The 26,947-nt window shown below is 32.2% G+C and overlaps 1 protein-coding gene across 6 annotated transcripts in view; it reads left to right on the top strand.

The window, feature by feature from the left end:
* LOC117106730 (kinesin-like protein KIF26B) overlaps positions 1 to 26,947 on the top strand; it is a 110,722-nt gene that overhangs the window by 18,496 nt on the left and 65,279 nt on the right. For 4 of the 6 annotated variants that reach the window (XR_004445124.1, XM_033248145.1, XM_033248146.1 and 1 more), the window contains exons 2-3: positions 1,911 to 2,336; positions 26,507 to 26,748. Coding sequence is in view for 5 of the 6 variants with exons in the window: in XM_033248145.1 (XP_033104036.1) it covers positions 1,911 to 2,336; positions 26,507 to 26,748 (668 nt within the window). In the remaining variant the exon portion in view is untranslated. Of the gene's footprint in view, positions 1 to 1,910; positions 2,337 to 11,305; positions 11,543 to 20,581; positions 20,924 to 26,506; positions 26,749 to 26,947 lie in introns of those variants that run through there. The other 2 variants (XM_033248148.1, XM_033248149.1) reach the window with 2 other exon arrangements.

Genomic DNA, 26,947 nt, shown 5'->3' with positions numbered 1-26,947 from the left:
GTTAAAATGCTTTATATCATTTTGATCGATTATAACTATTTTTGCAAGATGATTTATTGGTCAGTAGGGTGCTATTTGTAATAATTAACACATTAATAGATGATACACATATTGGTTTATCATGTAACTACCTTTTTTAAGCAGTTTTGAAGGCATTAATTAATGTACAAAATTGAAATTTAAAAAAATTGTAATCCTATTGTTAAAATACATGAAATTTTATAGGCACCACATTTTCATTTATAATTAGATACAAAAGGGACTTCATTCTATTCTGTTTTCTTTTTGTTTTTTTTGGGATGGACACTGTTTTAAAATATTGTGTAATACATATATTAAGGATACTTATTTCAGGGTCCATCAGTCTGCTGTTAAACATACAGTACCCCTCCTCTAAAACCTTCCACCTCTTTCTGTCTGTTGTTCGTCTAACAGTATTTATTCTATATTCTCAGGTTGTCTCTCAAGCTCAGTTTCTGTCTTCGTCATTTTCTTTACCTTCTCTGGGTATCTATTCTGTTACTCTCTTTGTCTGTCTGTTGTTGTTAAGGATACTAATATTGAAAATAATGATTTTTGTTGATTTTAACTTAATAATAATACCCAAATATTTATGAGGCGCCATTTTCAAATTGAATGATTAGTAGAAGATAGACCAAACACATCGTGGAATGGACATATTAAATATTATAAACATTACTTATGGTCGAAAATACTTAGCTTAATTATATCGACACAAAGAACTTGGAAGGTAATTTGTGTCAAAATCCATTAAAAGCGTCTTTAGCGAGGATTAATATGAATAGAAAGAAGTCGAAGATTTATCTTTTATAAATGGTAATGATGTGTATAATGAGAAAAGAAATAAAATATCTGATTAAATTAGATATAATATTAAATTTATAACGCAATTTAACGTTACTATTTCACACCATTGTATCATATATCAAATCAAAACTGAAAAAAAAAGAATATAATTATGATGATGTGCTATATCCTGAACAAAGGATACACTCAAATTTGTGTATCCTAAATTCCAAAATTTAATTTAATTTATTTTAAAATATTGGCAACAATTAGTTTTGATGAGAATTTTTTCTGTGGACAGGAATTCATGATGCTACATTGTTGTATTTTATAATGCCAATGTTTGTTTTTTTACATGGTTTTTTATATTATGATGAATGCATTTTTTTCTTTTAAATCATTAGTTATTATAAATATAATCGACGAAAAAATTCTCAATGATAAACTCATAAATAAGGTTATAAAAATAATTTCATTTAATGAAAAAATAAAGTCTGTAAAATTTAAACATCTTGTTTGTTTATGAATTGTATTAGAGTTTTTATGGTATTAATAATGTATTCAAATAAAATGTATTTATTTTATTTTAGCACAAAAGACATAAAGTTACACATAGCAGCCAAAGTCTGAAATGGTTTGTAATTACAAAAATTATGTACAATAAAAAATGTCAATCAAATTGAAAAAAAAAAACACATTTAAAACAATTTTAAAAGAACAGATTGTGAAATTGTTTCAATTTTGTTTATGAATTGTGGTAAATACAATATCTAGGTATCAATTGTTTAATGTTTTCATAATAAAATTACTAATAAAATTAGTATCAATTTATGAATCATAATGTCTTAAGTACATATGCTTGTTATTAATTTTTGTTATTTAATTTCCCCCCAAAAATGAATAATAATAATAGGTTGATTTATAAGGCACAAATAAACGTGGTCTTTAAGCCCCGAGTCCATGTTAAAAAAAAAGGTAAGGTGAACGTAAAGAAAAAGCAAACAAATGATGCAGCAAATTAAAGGAACAGAAAAAAAAAGATAGAACAGACTGCTATTAAAATGTGCCACCTTTCTAAAGATTACTTTATTGTTATCTTACAGGATACCTCTGCTTTGTGTGAAAGATTACAAGTTCCAAAACACCTGAAACAAAACTGGATGAAGGATCAATGTAACGTTTGCACTACTTCGGCTGCGCAACTAAAACACGAAGCAATCTCCATGGTACAGTCGCTCGAAGCTACACAAGTTAAGAAAGACTCGGCATCAGCCAGGGCTCCCTCGCTGGCTGGCCCACGCGATTTAGCATCCCTCCAACGTTATGTATACACGCAGCAGCCCAACGAAAAGGAATCAAAGCACCATCCACATAGGCAGATGAGACAAGGCCGGAGTCACTCAAATCAACATAGGATTCAGGGGGCATCGCCTGTTGCAATGGAACAGACGAAAAAATACCTTGAAGAAAACTTTGGCTCTGGAAACTATAGTAAAGCACAATTGAATTCCTTACTAGTTCAGAGACAGGTGAGTCAATTTGTTATTACCATTGTTGCAGAGTTACAAATTAGTAGCAAATTGCTCAATTTCTGTTCCTAAGAATATAGGTCAATTTTATCTCGCATTATAAACTTAATATCGTAATTCTTACGTAGTAAACATTGGTGCGGGATTACCTTTTGATCAATTAATTACTGTAATACTTGAGTGCCAAATAAAAGATATTATCTTCTATTAAAACATATGAATTATATATTGAAAGTTGGTTTTTTTTTTTGTTTTCCTTGAAATCGAGAAGCAAATTTTTGATTTTGTCAGTGTGGTAAATATTTCTTCATTTACTCAATTCAGTGGCGTATTGAATGACCCTTGACATTTCAATTAATGAAAACAAGTAGAATTTTATTGAATAGAATTTGTAATGAGTGTAGAGATTTTGATGCAAAGGGTATCATCTGAATTGTATTTACATTTTATATTGTGAAGGTTAATTCATTTAAACCAATGACACAATTCTTAGGGAGCATGGGAAGTTAGTTATGTGCAGAAAACACCAGAGCTTTTATTAAAAGTGACATAACAGAGGCAAGGCATGTTCCATGAACAAGATACCAACCTCTAATGGGTAGTAAAAATCAGTTACTCCAAAAAAATGGTGATTTATACCATTTCAATTGAGCTCAAAGTCAGTCTTCACATAAGAAGATGCTGTGGATGCATTTGAAGATTATTTACTCTGAGAAGGTTTTTTTTAAGGGAATCAACCTAGATATTTAAATGAGTCTTCTGGGTAATCACCCATCTAACTCTTGTGCCTGTAATAATAGTTAAACATATTAGATATCCTGAATTTCTATAAATTTTATTGTAAAAATATTTATTGAAGTAGGTTGTGTGAGTATTAGATGACTATTTTAAGGAAAATAATATAAATTTGCACAGCTAGTTTGAGGGCTTTCTTTCAGATTTTAAAATTGTTTAGGTTGCAATCTTTCTCATATAAAGCAAATGAACTTAATGTAATTTATTTTTTAACCAAAAGCAGTAAATATGCCTAACTGTAAACAGAACAACAAAACAAAAGAATTAATTTAAATTGTGTTTTACTACATTTTTTAGGTTTAAAATCTCATCTTAAAATTTTGACTATTTCAGAAACTACAAATTCATGAGAAAATAAATGATGCATTTAAAAAAAAATTATAATGTTTTTATTCATATGTTATTGTAATAAATTATATACTAGAAATGCTTTTTACAATAAGAAACCTATTTACCTATTTAAAGGAAATTTGAGATGTTTTTTTTATAGATAGGTAATAAAACCAATCACTGGCTATGAACAAATGTCTATTGCTTTTCATTCATCGCTCATCAAAACGACTTTTCCCTCTGAGCGCATGAAGTAATAAATCTTCCTCGACAGATAGCAAAATCTTTATAGGCAAGTTGATACTGATACAATGTTATGTTATTTTACTGCGCCTTCAAAGAAAAAAAGAACCCATAGAAATCGTAGTTCCACCTTAGACTTTTATGGCCGTTTCAGGTACTTGCCTTCAGTTTACGACAGGAAAGAGGATTTTTATCTGGCATGTTTAAGAGTAAAAATTCTCCTTAGTTTTTCAAATAAACTTGTCAGCAAGATTTCCTGAGACGACTTGCATGTAGAGAATACTGGTTGATGGGAACCATGTGGTGCGAATTGTTTAATTATGACAGGAAAATGTTCAATTAAGCAATTTCAGGAAATACTTATTGTATAAAGAAGTCTTTACTGTTGTCATTCAATGAAAGGCAATTCTTATGCTTTGTTGACCTACAGGTAGGGTCTCCCTGAGTTCCTTGGGTCGCTAAAAGTTCAGATATAAGATTTTCGCCATCCGGTCTTGTTTAGAAGTGAGGAACTAGTTGCGTGCTTGCTGCTTGAAAATGAGAAGGAAATGAAAACCCACTTTTCCTGTAATTGTATTTTGGTAATCTGAGGGAAAATAGTATTAAATTTTTTAATGTGCTAAATTGATTTGTTCCTGGCTGGTACCAACAGAAAAAGATTGTCTGTCTCGGTCGAAATTATTAGACTATTATTAAATTAAGAAAAAAATGGAATTAAGAGAAATCATCTCAGCTGTAGTAATTGAGATTATTGGATTGGAAAGGGGGGATGATGAAAGATCCTTCCACATGAAACTCTCCCTTCCTCACACAAAACTGTTTGTACATTATTTATAATATCCTTTAATTTTTTATCAACAAATTGATATGACACAAAAATTTAGTAGGGACCCTTACTAATGAAGTCTAGAGGAAGAGAGTCCCCCGCTAAATCTAGAAGGTGTGAAGGCTGGCACATCAGTGTCTGATTAGCATTGTTACTGTGATATGTAAACAGACAATCAGACATCATTCTCAGTGGCTTGGATTGATAGACCACATACAGTACCATAAAATGCTTAGTTTTTATTTTTGTTTTTCTTTTAATTAACTTTAAAAAAATTCTGAATAAAAACAGTGTGTTGACCGGTTTAGTGCTTGTCGACAAAATCGAAAATGATAAACCTCCTCATTGGAAAACAATTTCAATACCCGGACATGAAACTAACAATAGATTTTACTTGGCCTGTAGCATGGAACTATGTGCATGCTCATAGGGGCGGAGCCCTGTTTAACTACCTGTTTTATTCCACTTTCAGTCTCCTCATTGCGTACAAAATTCAATAAAAACATTCCTGATATATGGAGTTTATCTGCTTTCCTTATGAGTGCCAAAAGATTGTTGAAGACCCAGGAGAGGAAAGCTAAATTGTTTTTCCTTCCAGTTCAATTTCCATTCATTTTTACCTGCAACATACTGGTCCAACATTTTTTGATTATCAATAACATTTAAGCAATTTTTAATATGTAACATGTGTTAGAGTAAACACGTCATCCTCATTTAATAATATCAAGGTTGTACAAAATTGTACCAACTTAAATTTTTTTACTTAAGATCATAATTTTTCAGTAGGCATATTGTGAAAGTTTTTGTGCATTTTATTTAGAAAGGGTACCCTTTTAAATTTTGTGTCAGTAAAATTGTTATTAATGAAAACAAAATGAATTGTGTTGTAAGTTTAAATTGTCTTTTGCATACAATACATCTTAATAGTTGGACAAGTCTGAAGGTTGTATGTAGGCCTGCATAACATTGCTTGTAACTTAAAGTTTCTATCATTAGTGTGTCAAAACAAATGATTGAGTGAATGTGTTGTGGGTGTTTGTGATAGTACTACAGGTATCTACAGTATACTGCTTTTTATTTTATTTGACTTTCAAAGTGTAGTTAGTATTCTTGGCTTGTTCCTTAATACTTTTCTTTGGCGGTCTATGTGTATTGTTATTACCACGGAGAATGGACCTGGTTTCCAAAAGCACGTTAACAAATTAGCACAGTTCAACTACCCTCAAAGAAACCAACAGTATTGTTTCTTTAATATCAGTGGAAAGGTGTTAGCTTTTTCTGTGATGAGATTAGTCGATGGGATTAAGCCTTATGTCCAGAGGTGGATGCTGCATCCTGTATGCTTGTGTAAGCTAAGCTGTGGGCTTAGTGAGTAAAACATTAGGGGATTGTGCAAAAAGATAATTAAGTTGTCTTCAATGTTTGCATTTTATAGCAAATGTTGTCTGCGGTCGAACAATTTCATGTTATTGTGTCAAAACTACCGCGCACATTTGGAAGTATTCCAAAGAGTTTTCGGGATTAGTAATCAGGATTAAGATGGCTTAAGCAGACTTGCAACAGCATGTTCTTATTAGGAGTCCTACTGGAATCATATTTCTAAAAACTGGTGTGTGATTTTGTGTTTAGATGTTTTTGATGTGATTCTTGCATTTTTTGTCAGGTTTTTTTTTGTGTTTAATTCAAGTGTTTAATTCAAGCAAACAAAATGATCAAGAAGAAAGTGATTAGTTCTGTGCTTGTTATCTGTACGTATACTGTTGGCAATTAGCATTACAAATAAAATTTTATATTTGATTTAAATTGCTTTTGCAGAGTATTAATTTATTAGCTATCAATTAAAGTTGAAAGAAGTACTATTCAATTTATTGACACTCCAGAATCCATTAAGGGCTGTTATCCACAAGAATATAAATATAACCGATACTCTAATACTCTAAATATACACCAACCCCACACCTTCCCCACCAGTCTTCCTTATTCCCCCTCCCCAAAAAGAAAAATGATTTAGAACAAAATTATAAAAAGTTTAAAAAGACCAAGTTTAAAAATAGGCCAATGATCTGATACTTTATAACAATTATAACATGGTAAAGGCAAAATAATTTCATCTGAAGAAGAGTAGATGAGATCAAGCTGGAGAGAGTATGGCAAACTAATTGAGAAAGGAAGAATGAGCTGCGAAAGTGAGAAGTACGGCCCTGCATAGGTGAGAAAGTTGAACTGCAAGAAGATCTCAAGGACACAAAGAGTTGATGGAAGAAAACTAGAATGAGTAAGGGTGTTCCAATACCTTTTGAATAATACTTTTATTAGACCGTATTAAATTACTGGTATCAATTTAAAGTTTTTGTAGTAAAACATGTGTACCAGTTAAAGTCGGTGAAAACTTGTTCATCCTTCTTTAAAAATTAGCAGTCGGTTGAAAAAATTGAACAGTATTCCACTTCCGTCGAATTGAGGCAGCGTACCTTTTGATGTTTACCTCCGCCAATGAGGTTATATGTTTTCTGCAACCATAAAATTTAGTGGAGCTGTACTTTAGTCTGTAAGAAGTGATTAAGTTTTAGGAAGAAAAGGTCACGGTCACAGAAAGTGAAAAAGTCACATTAATGAAAGTATCATTGAGAAACATTTTTAAATTTAGCCGGATGTTCAGAAGTGGGAATTTAGGTAGTTCCTTCGGTATTACCCTGCCTCCTTGAATAGGAAATTGGGCTGATTTTTTTTTTTTTTTTATTGGTGAGGGGGAGGGATGTTGGTAGACTTACCTAGGGAATCTGCTGTTCATGAAAAAACTTCAACATTTTGGATTGTCATTCAAAAAACAAATGTTCAACACATGCCAAATTCAAAGGCAACATTCAATTTTTTTATAGTATCGAAGTGTTAGATGAGTGACTCATCCAAATAATACCCTGGACTTTGTTCAGCAAAACACTTTTATGTGTGAATTTGACATAAGGTCGGGTGGGCTTTTAACATTTGCGGTCTACTACCTGAAAAATACAGTAGAATTTATGGAAAAACTGTGTGTACTCACTATTTCTGTTTTAAGTTAATTGACGTATTAGGGATTTAGTGTACAAGTTTTTAAGTGAGCTCTGCATTTTATATCTGAAATCAATTAGCGTACATCAGTATGGGAAGTCAGTACCACATGAATATGCTAGCGACTCTGAAACAAAAGTGTTTTTTTTTTTTAGCAGTTTTAGTAGGGAAAGCAGTTTCGTATAAATCATAGTATACCACTGTTGTTTTTCCAGCTGTTCTGTCAGTTGTAAATGAATACAGAGTCCTTGTATATAATACATTCTGATTGGGTAAAGTCAAGTCAGAAATTTAAACAAGATTGTTAACATTTTTATGCATTAATGCCACTCAGAAATGCTCCTCAATTCTGATGAGAAAAACAGAAGTGTAACAGGTATACATAGTTGATTGAATAATGACTTGTAAGATAAACAAATAAATCCCGAAAACGTCTATACAATCGTTATTAAACAAGAGTGGGGGTGGGGAAGGAAGGATACAATTTGCAGTTTTGTAGATTTTTTTTTTTAAATAAAAACTACAATTAAGATTTTCCCTTAGCCTCAATTTGTGCTTATTTTGTTCTTATTTTTTAAGCAATTTGAGCCTCAGTGTTCTCACAAAATGTGTTCTTATATAAATAAAAGTGTATGCTATATCACAGTATGTCTGTAATAATAGTAAATTTGTGTCATGAGTAGAGTATTGCAAGATTTTTCAGGGACAAAGGAACAAACACACACTTCATGTATATATTTAGATCCAGATCATAAAGTAACTCCTTTAAGAAAGTAAATTAATTGTAATATACATGGCTTATGTGGTTCTTAGAAAGTCAATTGGGCAAAACGATTAATTTTCGCTTTTAAGAGCTTTCACGTAAAAAGAAACTTTAATGAGAAATTTCTTTTCCAAGCCTATTTGTAAGATTAGGATCGGAAAGTGAGCAATTGAAATTCAATTGGCGGCAACGAGACAAAGCGTGTATTGTGGCTTCTTTATTAGCTTCTTATTGTTTCTATTATCATTGTTCGCAGGTATTATAGCCACGTACTTACCAAGTTACTCACAATTAAGATACTGTCATGACAAAAACAGTTACAACTTAAAGAGGAAAACATTGTAGACTTACCTTTTGTCTAGATATTGTCTAGTTTTTAAAAAAAATGTTTTTGTGGCTCCTTTTTCATTTTTTGAGGCTGGTCTCTTAATTTTTAGTTATTCAGATGTCCTTGGCTACTGTAGTAATAAGTTAAAGCCTAATAGATGCATGTCTCTAGTAAAGACTATAAATTAATGGCTGTCTAGTATATTGTGAGGAAAGGTCTTCATTCTTCTTATAATAGTAAATAATAAAGAAAATGTGGCCTTGTACAGTGTATTTAATTTTTCGGTGAATTTCAAAGTGAATTAAAGATGTACTATCAGACAAAAATACAGAAAAATACATCAAAAATTCAAATGAAATTTTGAATAACTCATTTGAAAAGATCAAATAAATTATTAGCTTCCAACTAGAAACAGATCGACAAAAAAGTAGTTTTCACCGATTTACAGACATTTTGCTACAAAAATCCTTAAAAACTGAATACCAGCCAATTTGAGGATCTATGCAACAGTCCACCCAGCTGTATCAATTGGTACCAGCAGACTGCTGGGGACTGACATGCGATGGACTAGTGTCCCGTCCAGGGGGAGTACAACTCCCCTCCGCTTCACACTACAGACACTGGGGATAAACTCCAGCCCATGAGGTCAGTGGCTCGGAAAGGATTTAGTTTTTCCCACCCAATTAATACATACAATTTAGTATATTTTGTTTGAAAATTGTTAGGGGAATTTTGTTTTAATTTAAACTTATGAAAATTGAGCAATTCAAATGTGAAATTAAAATGTTAATTTTTTACCTCATGACTCCTTAAATTGAATATATTTTTTGCATGATTTTTCAACAGATTGATTTTATTTTTGTTGTATTTGTTATCAATGGATTTTTTTTTTTTTTTTAATATTGTATTTTGTTACCGATGGATTTGTTTCCGAAGTGAAGCTGTTTGATATATTCGGTGAATTTCAAAGTGAATTAAAGATGTACTATCAGACAAAAATACAGAAAAATACATCAAAAATTCAAATGAAATTTTGAATAACTCATTTGAAAAGATCAAATAAATTATTAGCTTCCAACTAGAAACAGATCGACAAAAAAGTAGTTTTCACCGATTTACAGACATTTTGCTACAAAAATCCTTAAAAACTGAATACCAGCCAATTTGAGGATCTATGCAACAGTCCACCCAGCTGTATCAATTGGTACCAGCAGACTGCTGGGGACTGACATGCGATGGACTAGTGTCCCGTCCAGGGGGAGTACAACTCCCCTCCGCTTCACACTACAGACACTGGGGATAAACTCCAGCCCATGAGGTCAGTGGCTCGGAAAGGATTTAGTTTTTCCCACCCAATTAATACATACAATTTAGGATATTTTGTTTGAAAATTGTTAGGGGAATTTTGTTTTAATTTAAACTTATGAAAATTGAGCAATTCAAATTTGAAATTAAAATGTTAATTTTTTACCTCATGACTCCTTAAATTGAATATATTTTTTGCATGATTTTTCAACAGATTGATTTTATTTTTGTTGTATTTGTTATCAATGGATTTGTTTTTTGTTTTTTTTTTATATTGTATTTTGTTACCGATGGATTTGTTTCCGAAGTGAAGCTGTTTGATATATTGTGTTTGTCCTAGTTTAGGTAAATGGGAAATTTGAGGTACTGACTCAAGGGTAGGCATGGTGCAGCATTACCCCCCAGTAGTAAATTTTGTAGTTTACCCTGGAAAATGTTAATGTCTTTATTCCAGTACAAACATGCATAAGGGCCATTTTGTACATATAACCGTATAGGATTTCCCTGACGGGGGATTTAAGTGGACGTGGTCGGGCGTCGCTAAAAACCCACTAAAAACCTTTCGAAATTGGTCCAGGGGCGAAACCCCCGAAAATATGACAATGTTGGGGTTTCAAAGGCTTATTTAATAGATTTTGGAGTCAATTAATAGGTAAAAAATACATATATTTTTATTTCTCCCTGACGAAGTGTAATTTTTCTCCCCGATGGGGTGGGGGAAGGGCAAGACAGAGCGAGTTATAGCCTATATTTCACAAGGAAAATAGCTTGATGGAATAGATCCAGCAATAAATAAGATTACCAAAGACCTAATACCTAATGATTGTGACTTGGTATCGGATGAATTATTAAATCATATATTATAAGCCCCTTTGTTGTCTTTCTTCATGATACAGAATCATCAATGATAGGTGTTTCTGATCCAAATTTCGGTTCTTCCATTCTTAGTAAAGGTAATTACCAACTTTCATACAGTATAATTATCTTCACTTTTAATAACAATAATCTTGCTAAATCCATTGATACATTTAGATTAGAACATTAGAAAATGCATAGTGACAAGAATAAAAAAAAAATTACCATCTAAATTAAGTTTTGTTTGCAAGCTTTCTAAAAAAATGACCTCTTTTGCAATTTTGGGAGTAAATTTGAAATGAGGTGATCTCTTTTCTGCTTCATGAAACCATTATTCGAGTGAGTGAGTGAACAATAAACTGTTTTGCTTTAAACTGATCACATAGAGGGAGCCCTCTTTATGTCTCTTATTCATAATTTAGCACCTAAGCTGCTAGAGGCTGGAATAATGTACTAGGTCTCAATGAAGCAGACTCCAACTGGCAGTTAAATTATCTACACCATGGGCAGACTTGTGTATTGATAGTGATAAATCCTTACAACATATGCCTGGCTTACTGTAGTGTGCGGCAATCTAGAATCCCGGACGCACAGTCTCCCCATTCAAGGAAAGGAAGCAATTCTTTCTCTGTTTTTATAATTTGAAGTGAAAGAAACAGTAATTCACAATCATGGATATTTATGCGAATCTGTATGCTGATGTGTATTTGGTGGGTACATATTTTTTTTATATTCTTTTTCTCATTTCTAGCAGCTTGCAAAGGTTAAAATTGTTTTGGTAATTGTTTTTTTTTTGTCTGCTGTCTACTGTATGTGCTTAACTTAATGTAAGTAACTTTCCTATGGTAGGCCTAATTTAGTTGTATTTAGAGGTGGAATGTATTTCATTTTTTAAAAATGTTTTCATTTTGTAAGTATTAATACTTCATTCAGCTCTATTGATCCTCATTTAGTTTTAAACTGATATGTTTAATTTTTTTTTTTGCATAAATAATGATTTTAATAGGCATATTAATAGATGACTAATGTATTAACAATTGTAAACTTTATGAAATATTTATTGCATTATTTATAAAAGCATAAAATTTAGGTAGGGTATCATGCACTCTCCTGTATTGGCTGCAGAAATCTAAATTAACTATTGCTGGAATTACTTTTCTATGATGAGTAGAGCTCTAGCTAAGATGCTTGTTCTCTATCCCAGGGTGTGGGTTCAAATCCTGCAATGTTGATGGAGTGGAACTGTATTCTTGGTGGCTAAGATGCTTACCTTGTATATCCCAGGATCCAAGGTTCAAATCCTGCAATGTTGATGGAGTGGAACTGTATTTTGGTGGCTAAGATGCTTACTGTGCCTTATATCTCCGGGTCCTGGGTTCAAATCCTACAGTGTTAATGGAGTAGAGCTGTATTTTGCGCTTGGTAGTAAAGATGCTTTCCCTCTAAGCCCCATGGTACTGGGCTCAATCAATTGATTGATTGATTGATTGATTGATTGATTGCAATGTTAATGGAATAAAGCTATATGTTGGTAGTTAAGATGCTTGCCTTTTTAATCTAGGGTCCTGGGTTTAAAATCTTGCATTGTTAATGGAGGGGAGCTGTAGGTAATTGGTAACACGCTTGCCTTTTTAAACATCAGGGTTCTATGTTCAAACCCCCCAAAACCAGTATTTTTTCTCACGACTAAAAACAACTTCACTTCCTAAGCCATATTCTGGAAAACAAACTAACTATTAGTTTGCAATTAAAATATCAGAGAAAAATTGATGTGAACATTTTTTGTAAAACATAAGTAAAATAACAAAAGAATCATAGGAATTAAAATATTTAGTGTATTAGCATAATACAATAACCATTTTAACTACCGTTCACATAAATTCATTTTAATTAAGTTTAATTTCTACATCTGTAAGTATAAACCAGGACATGTGCAGGAAAATATGAAAAAAACCAACATTAATTTTGTTTCACTCTAAAGCAAACATTGGCAAACAAAATTGACTCTGGAAATCCATATTATGCATTCTGAACACATAAAGTAAACCTTATTCAGATTGAAAATCAAATTGGTTACTTTACAGCTCACTATTTGAAATTTCAATGCATCAAACGTAGTTGTTTATCTAGGTGTAGTTCTATTGATCAGTCCGCCCTGCGACTGTAGTGAGGTATCTAGGGTTCTATTCTACACTGAACCGAACTCGGTCCCGCGAGAGGTTCATTCCATTCTTCTTAGTAATTGTAAGCAAGTTTTTCTAATAAGTTGTCAAGGTGTGCATTGGCTTGAGTGTCAATCAAACACGCTGGATCTTTTATGATGGATTTTAAATATATTGATAGTTAAGTCTATTGTTTTATATTCAATAAATTAAATTAATGGGCTAATAAATATTTTATAAATAGCTTATTTAATTAGTTAATAGGTCTTTTGAAATAATTTACAAAATAATTGATCATAAATAATAGATGCTGACTTTTTCTACAATGCATTATTAACTCGGTGATAAAATTGTTTTCACTGTTCATTACTACATTAGTATTCTTGATAGACAATAATGAATATTCTTATTATGGTAATTCCTCCACCTCCTCCCCCTTCCTACTTGCTGCTAACCTGAGTGTGGGTGGATTCAATCACTTACTCTCACCTATTTATTATCTGCCATTGGGGTAAAGCAAAATTATGCTATCTATTCAGGCATTTAAATCCCCCAGAGTAGCCTAAGGCAAAGAAGATCTTTGGAATTGATTCAGTTATCATTATACGATTCCTAGAAAAACATACTGGTGTTTACAAAAGCGGCAAAAATATAACAAAGAAATATAACATTTCTAAATATGTATGGCTTAGTGTTCTACATTTTGTTTTTGTACCATCTTTGTCCTCAAGGAAACTTGGTGACAAGAAAACTAGACAAGAATAATTATCACAAACGCAAACCTACGCATTGGATCAAGTCCGTAAATTACATACCATTTTACCATCAAATTAGCATTTAAACAAACCCACAGACAAGAATAGTTATCAAATGCATGTAAATATATGCAAGTGTACGATTTAGTATAGAGTAATAATCATTAAGTTATAAAGAAATTTGATTAAGGATAGATAAATAGGGATTTAGTCTCTAATTGTATACCATTATGATTAATCTTAACAGCTAATCCTAAGCCATATTTAGATGGTTACTGGCTACTGTCCTGGGAATGCAACAAATTGATAAATGCTTGATAGCTATGGTCAAAACAAAGTAAAACTCCATAGTAATCTGCAACTATTTGTCAAAATCCTAACCACATGTATAACATTTCCTCCTTCCAACTAAGCACTGAAGATCAGCTATTGTTTGTTTAAAACCATATTTTTAGAGGGTGACCCTTCTGGCTTTTCCCAGTTCAGCTTATATCCAGGGACCCTCTTAAATATTCTTTATGTAAATGTCATTGAAAAATTTTGGTGTGAGAGGAGTTGAACCTAAGACCTTGGGATTGGAAGGCAAGCTATAGTACACATCTTTGATACAAATAAATTCAATAAGATTTATACTAAACTTTTACTGCAGTTACTATGTGCCACAGTAGAGGTATGGTTATTTGGGGAAGAGGTTAGTATGCCGAGATGGCATCTCCATGATATCTGGGATGGCATACCATTGGAATTATTTTTTGAGATGTCGTTTTAGAAAAGATGCCAGAATGATTTAAATTAATTATAAAATTTTAATATTTAAATTTATTTAAATTATTTTATTCTCAACCAAAAGCAAGTTGAGTCAACACTTACGTGATAGAATCTAGAATAAATTAGATTTTTTTTACATTTGTAGTTGTCAAACGAAAAATTGTGCCTAACAATTGTCTTTAAATAAATGGCCCCAACAACAAAACTTGTTATCTGTAATCTTTGTCAAGTTACTCTGACCACTGTTTACACACTTTTTCCTGTCTGGTTGTAAGTGTTTTGACCAACATGTAACAGCTCCATTTCTAGATAGAAGACCACACGCAGTTCATTAAATAATAATATATTCACTTAATTAAAGGATTAGAGCAGAATGTTGTAAAGTAATTCCCATTCTGTATTGTTAAACAGAAATCAATTACTTGCATAATCCCCTTATTCAGTGATTTTCCAAATTAATTTTGTGATCCACTTCAGGCTTTTTTTTTTTTTTTTTTTTTTTTATTGAATTGGTACTTTTCAATTGATTTTTCCCCTTCATAAAGCTTTATGAATTTTCTCCCTTATTTGTGTGTTTCGAATTTAATCTGATATTTACTGAACCCACCTCTAACACTTACTGTATTGCATTACGCACCATCGGTGCTAATTTCTGTTGAATGACTCTGCGGTAGATCAAAGGGTTTGAAATTCACCAGTGCACACTTTACAACCTGTGTGTGTGATCGCATCCGAGTAGCTGAGGTATTTCTAGAGTTTTAATGGCAGCGGTCATGGGAGCTGTCTCTTATACACATCTAGATGTGTATAAGAGACAAGACCACACGCAGTTCATTAAATAATAATATATTCACTTAATTAAAGGATTAGAGCAGAATATTGTAAAGTAATTCCCATTCTGTATTGTTAAACAGAAATCAATTACTTGCATAATCCCCTTATTCAGTGATTTTCCAAATTAATTTTGTGATCCACTTCAGGCTTTTTTTTTTTTCTTTTTTTTTTATTGAATTGGTACTTTTCAATTGATTTTTCCCCTTCATAAAGCTTTATGAATTTTCTCCCTTATTTGTGTGTTTTGAATTTAATCTGATATTTACTGAACCCACCTCTAACACTTACTGTATTGCATTACGCACCATCGGTGCTAATTTCTGTTGAATGACTCTGCGGTAGATCAAAGGGTTTGAAATTCACCAGTGCACACTTTACAACCTGTGTGTGTGATCGCATCCGAGTAGCTGAGGTATTTCTAGAGTTTTAGGCCGCCACTGTTCAACCTGCTCTATTTGTCTGCAGATATCATCAGCATAAATTTAATGTTCATAACAAGTGTCGCCAAATTGAATTAATTAGCGTTCTGTGCGTCGTAGAATGTCCCAACTATCTTTGATAATTGCGGATCATGCATTAACCAGAGAAGTTCACTATTAGTTTTAAGTATCTTGTGGAAAAATATTTCCAACTTTAAATTCAAAGAATTTTGAATGTAGATTGAAAATACTCAGGTTTTCTTGAGCCAGAGAAGTTCCAAAATTGGACTAATAGATTCAGAGTTCTTTGCACTCAAATCCACTTACCTTATTGCTTCATTAAAGGGTGAAAAGTAACATAAATCTAGTAGTACCGTAGTATTAATAGGTATCTAGAGGAATTGAATATATTGGTCCGTGTAGATCTAGAGGATGTTGTGGAATTGAATATATTGGTCCGTGTAGAATGAAATACCGAGAGAATGGTGAACTTGCATGTCCTACATGTTTCTATGTGTGTATTCAGTTAACCACTGACATACGGAAGTATTGTCCTTTCAGTGGTTGTGACTAAATAGATACTTTAAATATAAATAATACATTACTGTAATATTTACATCTTCACTTTTTTACTGTGCTATTGGTTAATTGCGCAAAAATAGAAGATTTTGAAGGGAAACCAAGTCAGTTTGTGTCGGTCCATAAACAACCATTAGTACCAAGTAGGTAATTGTGAACCAATCTCACCAATCTCACACCTCTTCCAAAAGGGTTCTAATGTGCTAACGAGATTGGTGTAATCTTTGAAATGACTACAAGACTTTTCTTAATTGAAGCTTGGCAAGGTGTTTTCATGAATAAGTGATATACTGAATGTCACATGATACAACTTTACCAATTGTACCTGTAATTGCACTGTATGTGAAATCGTGGAGTTGCTACAATAGGGAGGTTTCGCACGCGAACGTGTACGGTTAGTGTGACGGATACATCGTCACTTTGACATCATACGCCGACTGTTATCCGCTAAACGTGTGGACAACACGCATATCTCGCTTACTACACGTAAGTGAAAAACACGTAGGGAAATTTTGGATTTCTAGTAGGATCTTTTTTCACATTTTATGTAAGTGAAAAAATAAATGTATCTTTGAAAACATACACTTTTGGGTCATAAACAATAGGGCCATCACAAAATATCCAACACTTCTTGGCAACAAAGGAAGTATTTTTCGGCTACAATTTTCAATTTCAATTTCCAAACCCTTACTAATAAAACTTTAAGAAGCATGATGAGAAAAGAGAACAGAATATAGTACTAATAGGCCTAAGCTAAGGCCCTACATAGCCTAGGCCTAGGCTACGTTTGAATTGTGCTGTGGTTGCAAAAAAAAAACACAGAATGGCTACCAACCGTTATTGATAGCTAACATAACCAATCTGAAAATTCTTGTCAAATTTTTAAGGAATCTTTCCCCAGTGATTACAAAGTAAGATAAACTTTGTAATCCCTACATTTTTCAAGTATATACTATTTTAAGTTTTTCCTTTTTTCCCCTTAAATATTTGTTGTTTGGTGTTGGGTAGAGTGTTAACACTTATGGTAAATTGCATCCTATTGGGATAAAGCTTTTGTGACCAACTTTATTCTAAGTTATTTAAAAAAGTTAGCTCTCAACTCCCATCATCTACCTGTATTTCAACAACTTCTTCACAATCTTTTCTTATCCTCAGTCATTTTTATCTTTTGCCAATGTCTTTTGAAAGTTCTAGATGATTTTTTTATTTTCTTAGTCCTGATCAACCAGTTACTGTAACATTGCCAGTCTAATGTATAGTGAATAAAATGTGTAAAAGATAACATTTTTTATATTTTATGTTCATCCAGATTTTTTCTATGATGTTTTAGCCTCAATTATATATTCCATTGTTTAATGTGCTTGGCACAAAAATTTTCATAAAAATTAATGAAATCCTAACCTTGAAATATTACAGTCAATCAAATGCTTTATCAGATGGAACATGTAATTAAGTGAGGGATTGTTTATGTAGGCCAAATATGTAGATTTTGAGTTTGCTTGGGAAATAGTTCATCTGCCGAGTGAAAGTCAGGGATGGACAGGAACTGTCAATCTTATAGATTGACTGTCGGACACTGACCCCAAGCTGTCCCAATACACTGGCCATTGGTCAATAATGATGTCAAATAGCCAGTTCACAATGCTATCTGCATTTGGATTTGAAGTGCCTGACTGTTAAGTATGTTGACTGCGATAAGCTAAGCGTACTTACAAGTTTGCGTTTCAGCTCAAGCCTCTCTGGCTTTAGCATTTTTGTTCTAATCCCAGGGCACAACAAAAACAGTGCAAACAAACTGACAGCAGTTCGTCTCCCATTTGTGCCCTAATCAGCAGAAAAACTCTTGTTTACGTGGCAATAGAAAGAGGTTTTAAAAAATGGCATAATATTATGCATAAATGTTGAGGAAGTTGGCAAGAGTAACTGAAGTAATTCTGTGATTCAGGAATACTTTACCTCTCCCATTTGGCTCTGGTGGGTGGTATCAGCGAAAAAACTGTTGTTCGATAGCAGGGGTCCCAAGTCTTTTGGAAGATGCAGGAGTCTCCTAGAAATCGGGACGCCCTCTTGCACTCCGGCAGGCAAGCAAGTATCTCCCAGAAAATTACCTATCTCATAATTTTTTCATGTGTTTACTACTTTTATCAATTGACTCACAGAAGTCAGTGCCAAATGGGTATATAATAAATAAGATAAATATGTTAAAGCTCATAACCAGATCTTCCGGAAGGGATTTCTTCCAACTGGGAACCCTGCAATGGTAATGGCAGCGGTCTTGGGAGACTGGCAAATATTACTGAATTTAATGTTGAGAAAGTTTGCAGGAGTGTTAACAGACTTTTGTTACTGAAGAAGTGAGAACCCACAAAAAAATTACATCATGAACCTTAACAAGAGCATCTCTGCATGATTTGCAGCAATTTATGGCACAAACCGCCCTGCTAGATCATGACTCACGACAAATTTTTGATAGCCATCTAAGTTCAATGAATTGGGGATAAAAGTGTAAATCCTGTAATAATAAAACTAAGTTGCATAGATTCCTGAGCCAAAAAAAAAAAAAAAAAAAAAAAAAACCGTAATGATTGAAATATCAGTGTAAAACAAATCTATTTTCTAAAAACAAAAATTTTGCCTGTGCGATTTTTCATTACTATGGGAGTAAACTAAATGGATGATAGAATGATAAAAGAAATTACAAAATGTGGTATTTGAGAAATCAAAGTACAAGTTTGGAGGACACGTTGGCATTTACAATGTTCTTTTAACTACAAACCAAGTAACTTAAGCTTTGTAACTATTCTCTGAAAAGTCATAAGGGTTAGCATCTGAGACTGTTTCTAGCCCTACCTATTGTCGATCAATCCCTCTCGGGGTTTAAATCCACCTTGGTATGAAAGCAATTTGTACTCAATATGCATTGTGTATAGGGTAACATGAAACCATTTCGAACCTACAATATGATTGGTTGAGATTCCAGGGAGGATAACCTTTTCCCAACAAAATAGGTCACAGAAGTAGAATCTATAGAAAAGAATAAATAAATCAAATGATTGTGGTATAGATTTGAGACTTGCGTTTATTACTCTATTTCTATATTTCTGTGTCATCTGTTGATTTAGCGTATAAGTTAAAGGGATGAGACAAGTATCGGTTTAGTCGCGCATATTGATTGCTGGTTTTTTAGCAATTGATTCACATGCATTATTTGCAGATCTATTGTGTAGTATTGGTAATATAAGATGGTCGTCAATTTACTATCTATTATTGCAGTATTTACAGATATGAGCATGATAGATTACATAGTTCTTGTGTCATTCAACTTCTTGTGGTTTTAACACCTTCACAGACGTAAGATAGGATTTTAACACTTCTAAAAATGATCCCTCTGTCATAAATTGGGTGCCGATAAGCGGGGAATTAATTACTAAGTGAAGTACAGTAGCTGTCCAGTATTAAAAAAATAATGAATTGACGAAATTGAAGAACATCATAATTTATGCTTCAGCGCTGATGTAGAACTTACAAAGGATTGTCTCCTAGTTCGCGATTTTATCTCTGCGGTAATTGCTTCCTTTGTGGCCCTTTCCTCCGTGTAACGACTTTAGTTCTTTACCCAGTCTGATTGAAATTCTTTTTATAAGGCAGGTTTTTAATTTTATCTGTTTATACAAGTCTGATGTATAATTAAATACATGACAGACTTTTGTGACCAGAACAAGAAACGTAAAGGCTCAATTTCCACCCTTGTTTCCACTGTGAATTAATAGCGTTGAGTTTTTGTTGAATAAAAAGTAATTCAAAACCAATGTGAATAATGAGTTTCTTGACTTTTAGGATGTATTTCGAAAATTGCTAATTAAATATCATGTGAATGCATAAGCTTAGAGAAAAAAAAATGAACTCATTTTGTACACCTTTAAGTTCATAAGACCTGCAAAAATGTGTGAATATTTTTCTAAATTGTTGTACTAGACTTGTCCAGCCTGTGGTTTTGTACTTTATTGTCTGTTTCCTAAATGGAAAAGAACTTTATGGCAAGAGTTTTATGGTAATTATAATACAAAGTATCCCCCAGTCGGTGATTATCTGTTACTTTGATGGTACCTCTGGACCTGGGACTTTACCAACTTCAAAATCTCAATGGAAAGAAGTGTTTGGTAATGACAGCTATTGTCTTGCTACAAGCCTGAAACTTGTGAGTTTATGTTCCTCTTAATATAACTGCTTATACCCTCAAGCGGTGTATTGGAAATTGTGAAACACACATGTCGGAGCTAGGCAAGGCATCAGCTAGGCCCCTTTGGGCTAGGTGATCAAGAAAAGGACTGGAGTGTTGGTTCTGTTATTGTTGTGAATGTGTGTGTGGCCTGAGGCTGATCGACGTATGGAGCTGAGATTAATAGCATGATAAAAGCAGGAAGTAGTTAGTAGTATAGAACTGGGTGCTGTATTGGAGATCCAATCAAACGGTACACAGATGTGGCCATGTTCAGGTCTATCACTGTGTAAAGGATTAGTTACTACTACTGTACTATTGCTGGAAAATAATGCAGAATTTCCATGTTTGGCAGGTAAGCATGTTGACTCTAAGTGCATTGCATCTACTATATTGTCTGTTTAGCAGTGTTTCGACAAATATCCGAGATGAACGTTCCTTATATTCCAGTTGTGTTCATTATTGCACTAATTATAGTGATAGGAAATTGGAGTATCTATACATGAATTTTTGTAGTATTTTGATACAACTTTAAACACAACAGTAGATTTTCTCTGTAGATATTTTATTACTTTACACAAAATAACTGTAACAGTTGTGTAGACAAGAAGAGACAATGTAATTGTAAAGTAATCAATTATAAAAAAAAAAAAGAAGAAAACTTTTGAAGGAATCCATAAAAAAAAAATCTTTTATAAGTGTACACTAGTGTTCGTATTCTTTCATAAAAAGACTATCATTGACAACAATAATCAGTTAAAATCAGTCAATTTTTAGTTAGTCTACAGCCCCTACAGTATTTACTCCCTACTCATTTTCCCATTTCATGCATTCTTTGATTATCGATTATATGTTTATAGACTTTATAGTACTTTTGATTAAAGTTTCATACTGTACACACTTTCTTTAGGCTAAAGTGCTGTCAATTAGGTTCAATTGACATTTTTAATACAATAATAGATCATAAAATATCAAATATAACATTAATTTCCAACTAGAAACAGATAAAAACAAAAACTCTTCACTGATTTACAAACATTTTAATTCAGTTGATTACAAGTCAGTTTAAAGCTCTGTAAGAGAATACAGCAATTAGGTATTTTGTAACTCCATTATTTGATGTGAAAATATTTTCTATATAAATTATGCGGTACACCACGTAGATAGTTCTGAAAAGGATTGTTGTAGGTTTGGAATATCTCAATGTTTCGGTTAAGTTGCTGCAATTGTCTTCAGAAGAATAAATATCTGCAGGAATCCCAAAACAGTGAAATACTATATATATATATATATATATATATATATATACTATGTTTTGGTTGGTGAGACTTGCTGGTGATTGGTTGGAAACTAAACAATAATCGAGACTACATGTGAAAAGCCTAATACAAAAACTATTTTAAGCCAATATTTTCTCATTCAAATTTTTAATTGTCAGTAATTATTATTAAATTATAAAACTTCAAGAAATTCAAATAGGAAATTGTTTTTTTTTAGCTAATGTCAGACAGACAGACAGACACACACTGCATCTTTAAAACTTTTATACACACCACTCACAAACCATTTGAAAACACTTCATCTCTTGTTTAATGTTAGTAATTGTATTAGCGTCATTGATACTGATAGTCCTCCTGCGCAACGCCTGCAAAGTGATTTTGTTTCTGGTTGTGGACAAGCTGCCTGTCGGCCAAAACAAACAAGGGGTTGCAACTACGGTGTACACTTTTTACTAAATGTTGGGCAAATAAACACACAGAAACAGCTGAGTTAATCACAACTTCTTCCCACTGAGATAAGACCGAACTTTATAAAAAATTAATTAAATAGTACTGTTACATGCGAGTAATTGATTTCTATGTTAGTTATTGATTGATTGATTGACAGCTATGGACACAATGGAGCTTCATTAAAGTGCTATTGGAACATTTGTTAAATTGTTTCTGAGCTTAGCATTATTATACTATGAACAGATAGTGTTACATAATTTGGTACACGATTAATTAATAATAGATGGCCATATTAAAATAATACATTTCTTATTCATTTTCTACCATTTTGAAGCCTTTTTTTAGTTTATAACAAACTAAAATGAAGAGGAAATCCCAGATAGTAATTAAAATATCTTGACAATTAAAAACCTAACTTTACTGACAAACCAGATGTTTTTCCTCTGTACTTGAAAGAAAAAAACAACCTTAAATGAGAAACATTTTATAATAAATTAATTGCCTTTAAAATTAGTGAATTATAAGAAGCAATTGTTGCACCCTGTAATTTGATATTATTTTGCTTTGTGATTTAATACTGCGACTGCATTGCATAATATCGTGATTTACTTCCAACAGATTTGTTTTCATTCATAAAATATTTTTCGGATTTAAAACAACTGTGACAGTTGCTCAAATTTATAATTTATGCTCAAATTTGCCTGTGAATCATTCTGATGTCAACTGTGTACATCTTTGAAAAGTTTGTTTTCAACATTTGAGTTATTTATGATTTCCATAAAAAAAGAAGGAGGGACTGTATTTTAGTAAAATCTGTTTAATATTTCAACATTAATTATGTCATCATCTATTTAACATAACAAGGTGAAAAAGTTGACATTAGGTTTATTAAATGAATATTACTTTAATAAATATTCCTTAAGGAAGGAATCACGTCAAGTTAATCTTGAAAATGTATAAAATATTTATGATTATTTAACCACTGTAAATATAGATAAGATGATAATAATAATAATAATAATAATAATAATAATAATAATAATAATAATATTGGCCTGACTAAATAAAAACAACCTTCCCTCTGCTAAATATAACATTATTTATAATCTAATCAATGTTTCTATCCCAAAATTATTTTTTTTAAGTATTGTCTTCTGGTTGTCTTTTTATTGATTATATTTGCTTGTATTACAGTTTCGATAAAAAAAACAAAAAACTCATGAGAATAGTATCAACAGTAATAAATGGTTTCATTGCCCGTAATATAACATTCTGCCTACATCATTGACCTGCGACCTTGACGCAGATGGCCCATTTAAGCGAAAAAAAATTACATATATAGGTCAAGTCTACTAACCTCGCCATTCATACGCCACTAAAAAATCACACATTTGCTAACAGTACTTTAACCATATTGCAACAACCCTCTTCTTTTACTAGTCGGTCTTTCTTTTGTAATATAATATCTCTAATAGCAGAAGTATATTAGAGTATTGACTATTATGAAAGTTCGCGGGATGTTTACTCCAAATCAAATGTTAATCGCTCATTATGATCTCAAACGAAGCGTAATATTTTTATTTTTCGCGTTTGAAGTGCCGCTGTTTGGTGAAATCTGTAATGAAGCAAGAATAAGCCATTGTTTTACAGTACACATCATTTTCTCCCCCGACAGACATTCCCCCGTCCGCATTCCTGCATTGAAGCAAAGACCGAAAAAAATAGTCCACTTTAGGAAAACAAACTTGTCAATATAATTATGGTTGTATCTCCATAAATCTCTTAACCCAAATCGGGAAAAATTCTGAAAATGAAATCATTTAATTACATCGTTTCATTGGCTGGCTAAGAATATGATCACATGATCGCTGAGCTGTGTTCCTTTGGCATCATATTTCTCAAAGTGTTGAATCAAAAATCATTTGTTTGCTTTTGGGAAACTGTAAAGATATCTATCAAAGTTGTATGTCATTTATATCTGGAATAGACAAGAAAATTGAGTGTGTCAACTATGGTATGTGTATATTTATTTCTCATTTGTTTGCATTAGTAAGTAAACAAAAATTACATTTTTCAAACAAATTTTTAAATTACTTTATTTTTAAAGCTATTATGTTTAGTTAATAAATCTAAATATATACAAATTTGCATTTTTTGTGTATTTAAGTAAATTGTTGGCTTTCAACTGAAACTAAACTGAAAAAAATATTTTCCTAACCAATTAACAGCTATTAAATGCTTTAATTTAATATTTTAGACCCCTTCCCCTCCCCAATTCTGCCACAAAGAGTTTCAGTCCAACTTTTATTTTTCTTTTGTGTTCTGTTCGCATATAAGGAGTTTATTATTCATTGCCCTGATTCTTTCACACAATAAACATGTATCATTTTTGGTTTTAGTTTTAACCAACACAATTACAAGGTTACGTACACATAACTATAATTTTGTTTTACGCAAAACTTATTATGTTTACAACTTTTTCCGACACTTTTCCAGTTTGGCATATCACATCTACAGTATTACATTATAATGTGTATTCATGATTGCAAATGATAAATGTACATTATAATGCAATAGGTGTGATATATTTTGTATTTATAATTGCAATGTGTTTTTTTTCCACATTTACAGACACTACAGTATACATGGCATGATCTGTATTATTTATTTTTTTCATTTATTACAAAGCAATACAAATTTGTTTACACATGTTCATAATTTCTAGTTTATTGAGTATTTTTTCTCTTAAACTTTCCTAACAATTTTAATATTTTTAAATACTTTTCTAGTCTATTGAGTTTTGCAAAATGATATTTTTTTTCCTCTTAAACCTTCCTAACAATTTTAATATTTTTAAATACTTTTTTCTATTTTATATACTTTGTAATGTAATTTAACTTCAGTTGACAACAATTAAATTTGTATTGCTAATGGCTTCTGTTTATGAATGTGTATTTTTATGTTTTCTTTTTGTTATAAATCCTGAATAACCTGAATAATAATTTTGTACATTTTACCAACACTTTTTCAGTTGGGTATATTGCATATTATTCTTTATTAAAGTTCACAAAATTATGTGTACAGTATTGCTATACTTGTACATAGCTAGCATTGATGGATGTAACAAATGCCTAATCTCTCAATCGGTAACATTTTGACATCAGAGGTTTCAGGCTGGAATTCCCAGATGAGTTACGACCGATCACTGAGAATATGGGAAGTAATCAGTTTCTCAGGAAACGATTTGTCTATCACCAGTTTTGCAAATGTGTATTTCAGTAGTTGATGTGAACACTGTGTATTACTATTACGAGGCTTAGGAGTAATTTGGATCCACTGTTCTCGATGTTAATTATGACAACAAAGAACAAAGCGATTGTCTACAGTGCTATTGTAGTGAAATGCCAGTATTTTATTATGTACTACTTATTAAAATCTCAGCTTGTAGTTTTACAGCAGCTTTAAAATAAGCTAGCAGGCTCAAAGCAAAAACAAACACATGGGGTTTTGCTGATTTTAATGTGTTTTATTTGTTAAATTTATATGATGAAGTTAATTCTACCAATATGTTTACAAGGCTAGGCCTATATTGTAATGTATCTATTGAACTGTTCATTGCAACTTTGGTAATTTTGCACAAACATTTCTAGTTTGGTGGAGTATCACATGTCTTAATGCATAAACAGTAGCTTAAAAGGTGAACATCATATTAAGCCTTTAAAGTGTATTCTGTTTCCAGTAAGGAAGACAGTAAAAACAGCTGTTTAAGTGTATCGCTTGCCATGGAAATTCTCTGCCATGTTCTGAAAGATACTGTAATGTGTTGTTGAACATTTTTTGTAAAAAGTCTTTTGAAAATACCAATGGACCAATTTCTTACCAGAATTTTCTGTTTATTCAACAGATATCAAACATATTTGTATGTACAATTAAATCAAATTAATTTTTATATATTATAATTTCTCAATTAGGTATAATTATTATAATTATGTATTTTATGTATAAAAGTAGACATGATTTCAGATTCACAATTTTATTTGTCCAATATGGAAATAGCAGTGAGCGATTTTCAGATCATTAAAAGCTTTATCGAAGAAACATTTGTTCCATAGACTCATTCAGTCACACTAGTAATATATTGACAACATGGGCAATATTTATAGATATGAAATAAACGTACATTTAAAAAAATATATTTTTATTTGCAGAATAATATCGGAATGCCAAATGGTTCCAAAGGTGCAGAAATTGGTCTTAGCCGAGGTCCTATTCCACAAAACCTTGCATCTATACCTCCAGAGCGCTTGGCAGTCCTTCAGACCATGGCGAACCAACAGGTTTTGGTACCGTTAAGCAATGGAGTTTTACCGCGGGGTCAGATGGCAACAGATATCCAGGTCACTGCTGCATCGTTAGCTGGAACTTCTGCTGCTGCATCTTTCTTTGCCAGGTAAGTTTGTAGAATCTGATTGTTCGATTTTTTTTAAAAGCAGAAAGGTCACTGATGACCTGATTCCGTTTTAATTCATCTGTGAATTGAGTGCAATACAATACTGGTTTAACGAGAGCAACATTTGATTGAACGAAAAAGCATACTTTCAACATTTTTTTTTAATTGTAATCTGGGACACCACATGAGTGTTTCTGCT

The sequence above is a fragment of the Anneissia japonica genome, unplaced genomic scaffold (assembly GCF_011630105.1).
Source record: "Anneissia japonica isolate Jap-2015-1 unplaced genomic scaffold, ASM1163010v1 scaffold287705_len1045735_cov187, whole genome shotgun sequence".
NCBI classification, from domain to species: Eukaryota; Metazoa; Echinodermata; class Crinoidea; order Comatulida; family Comatulidae; genus Anneissia; species Anneissia japonica.
The sequence above is the reverse complement of the archived record's forward strand: the minus strand, read 5'-3'. Positions and strand labels throughout refer to the sequence as shown.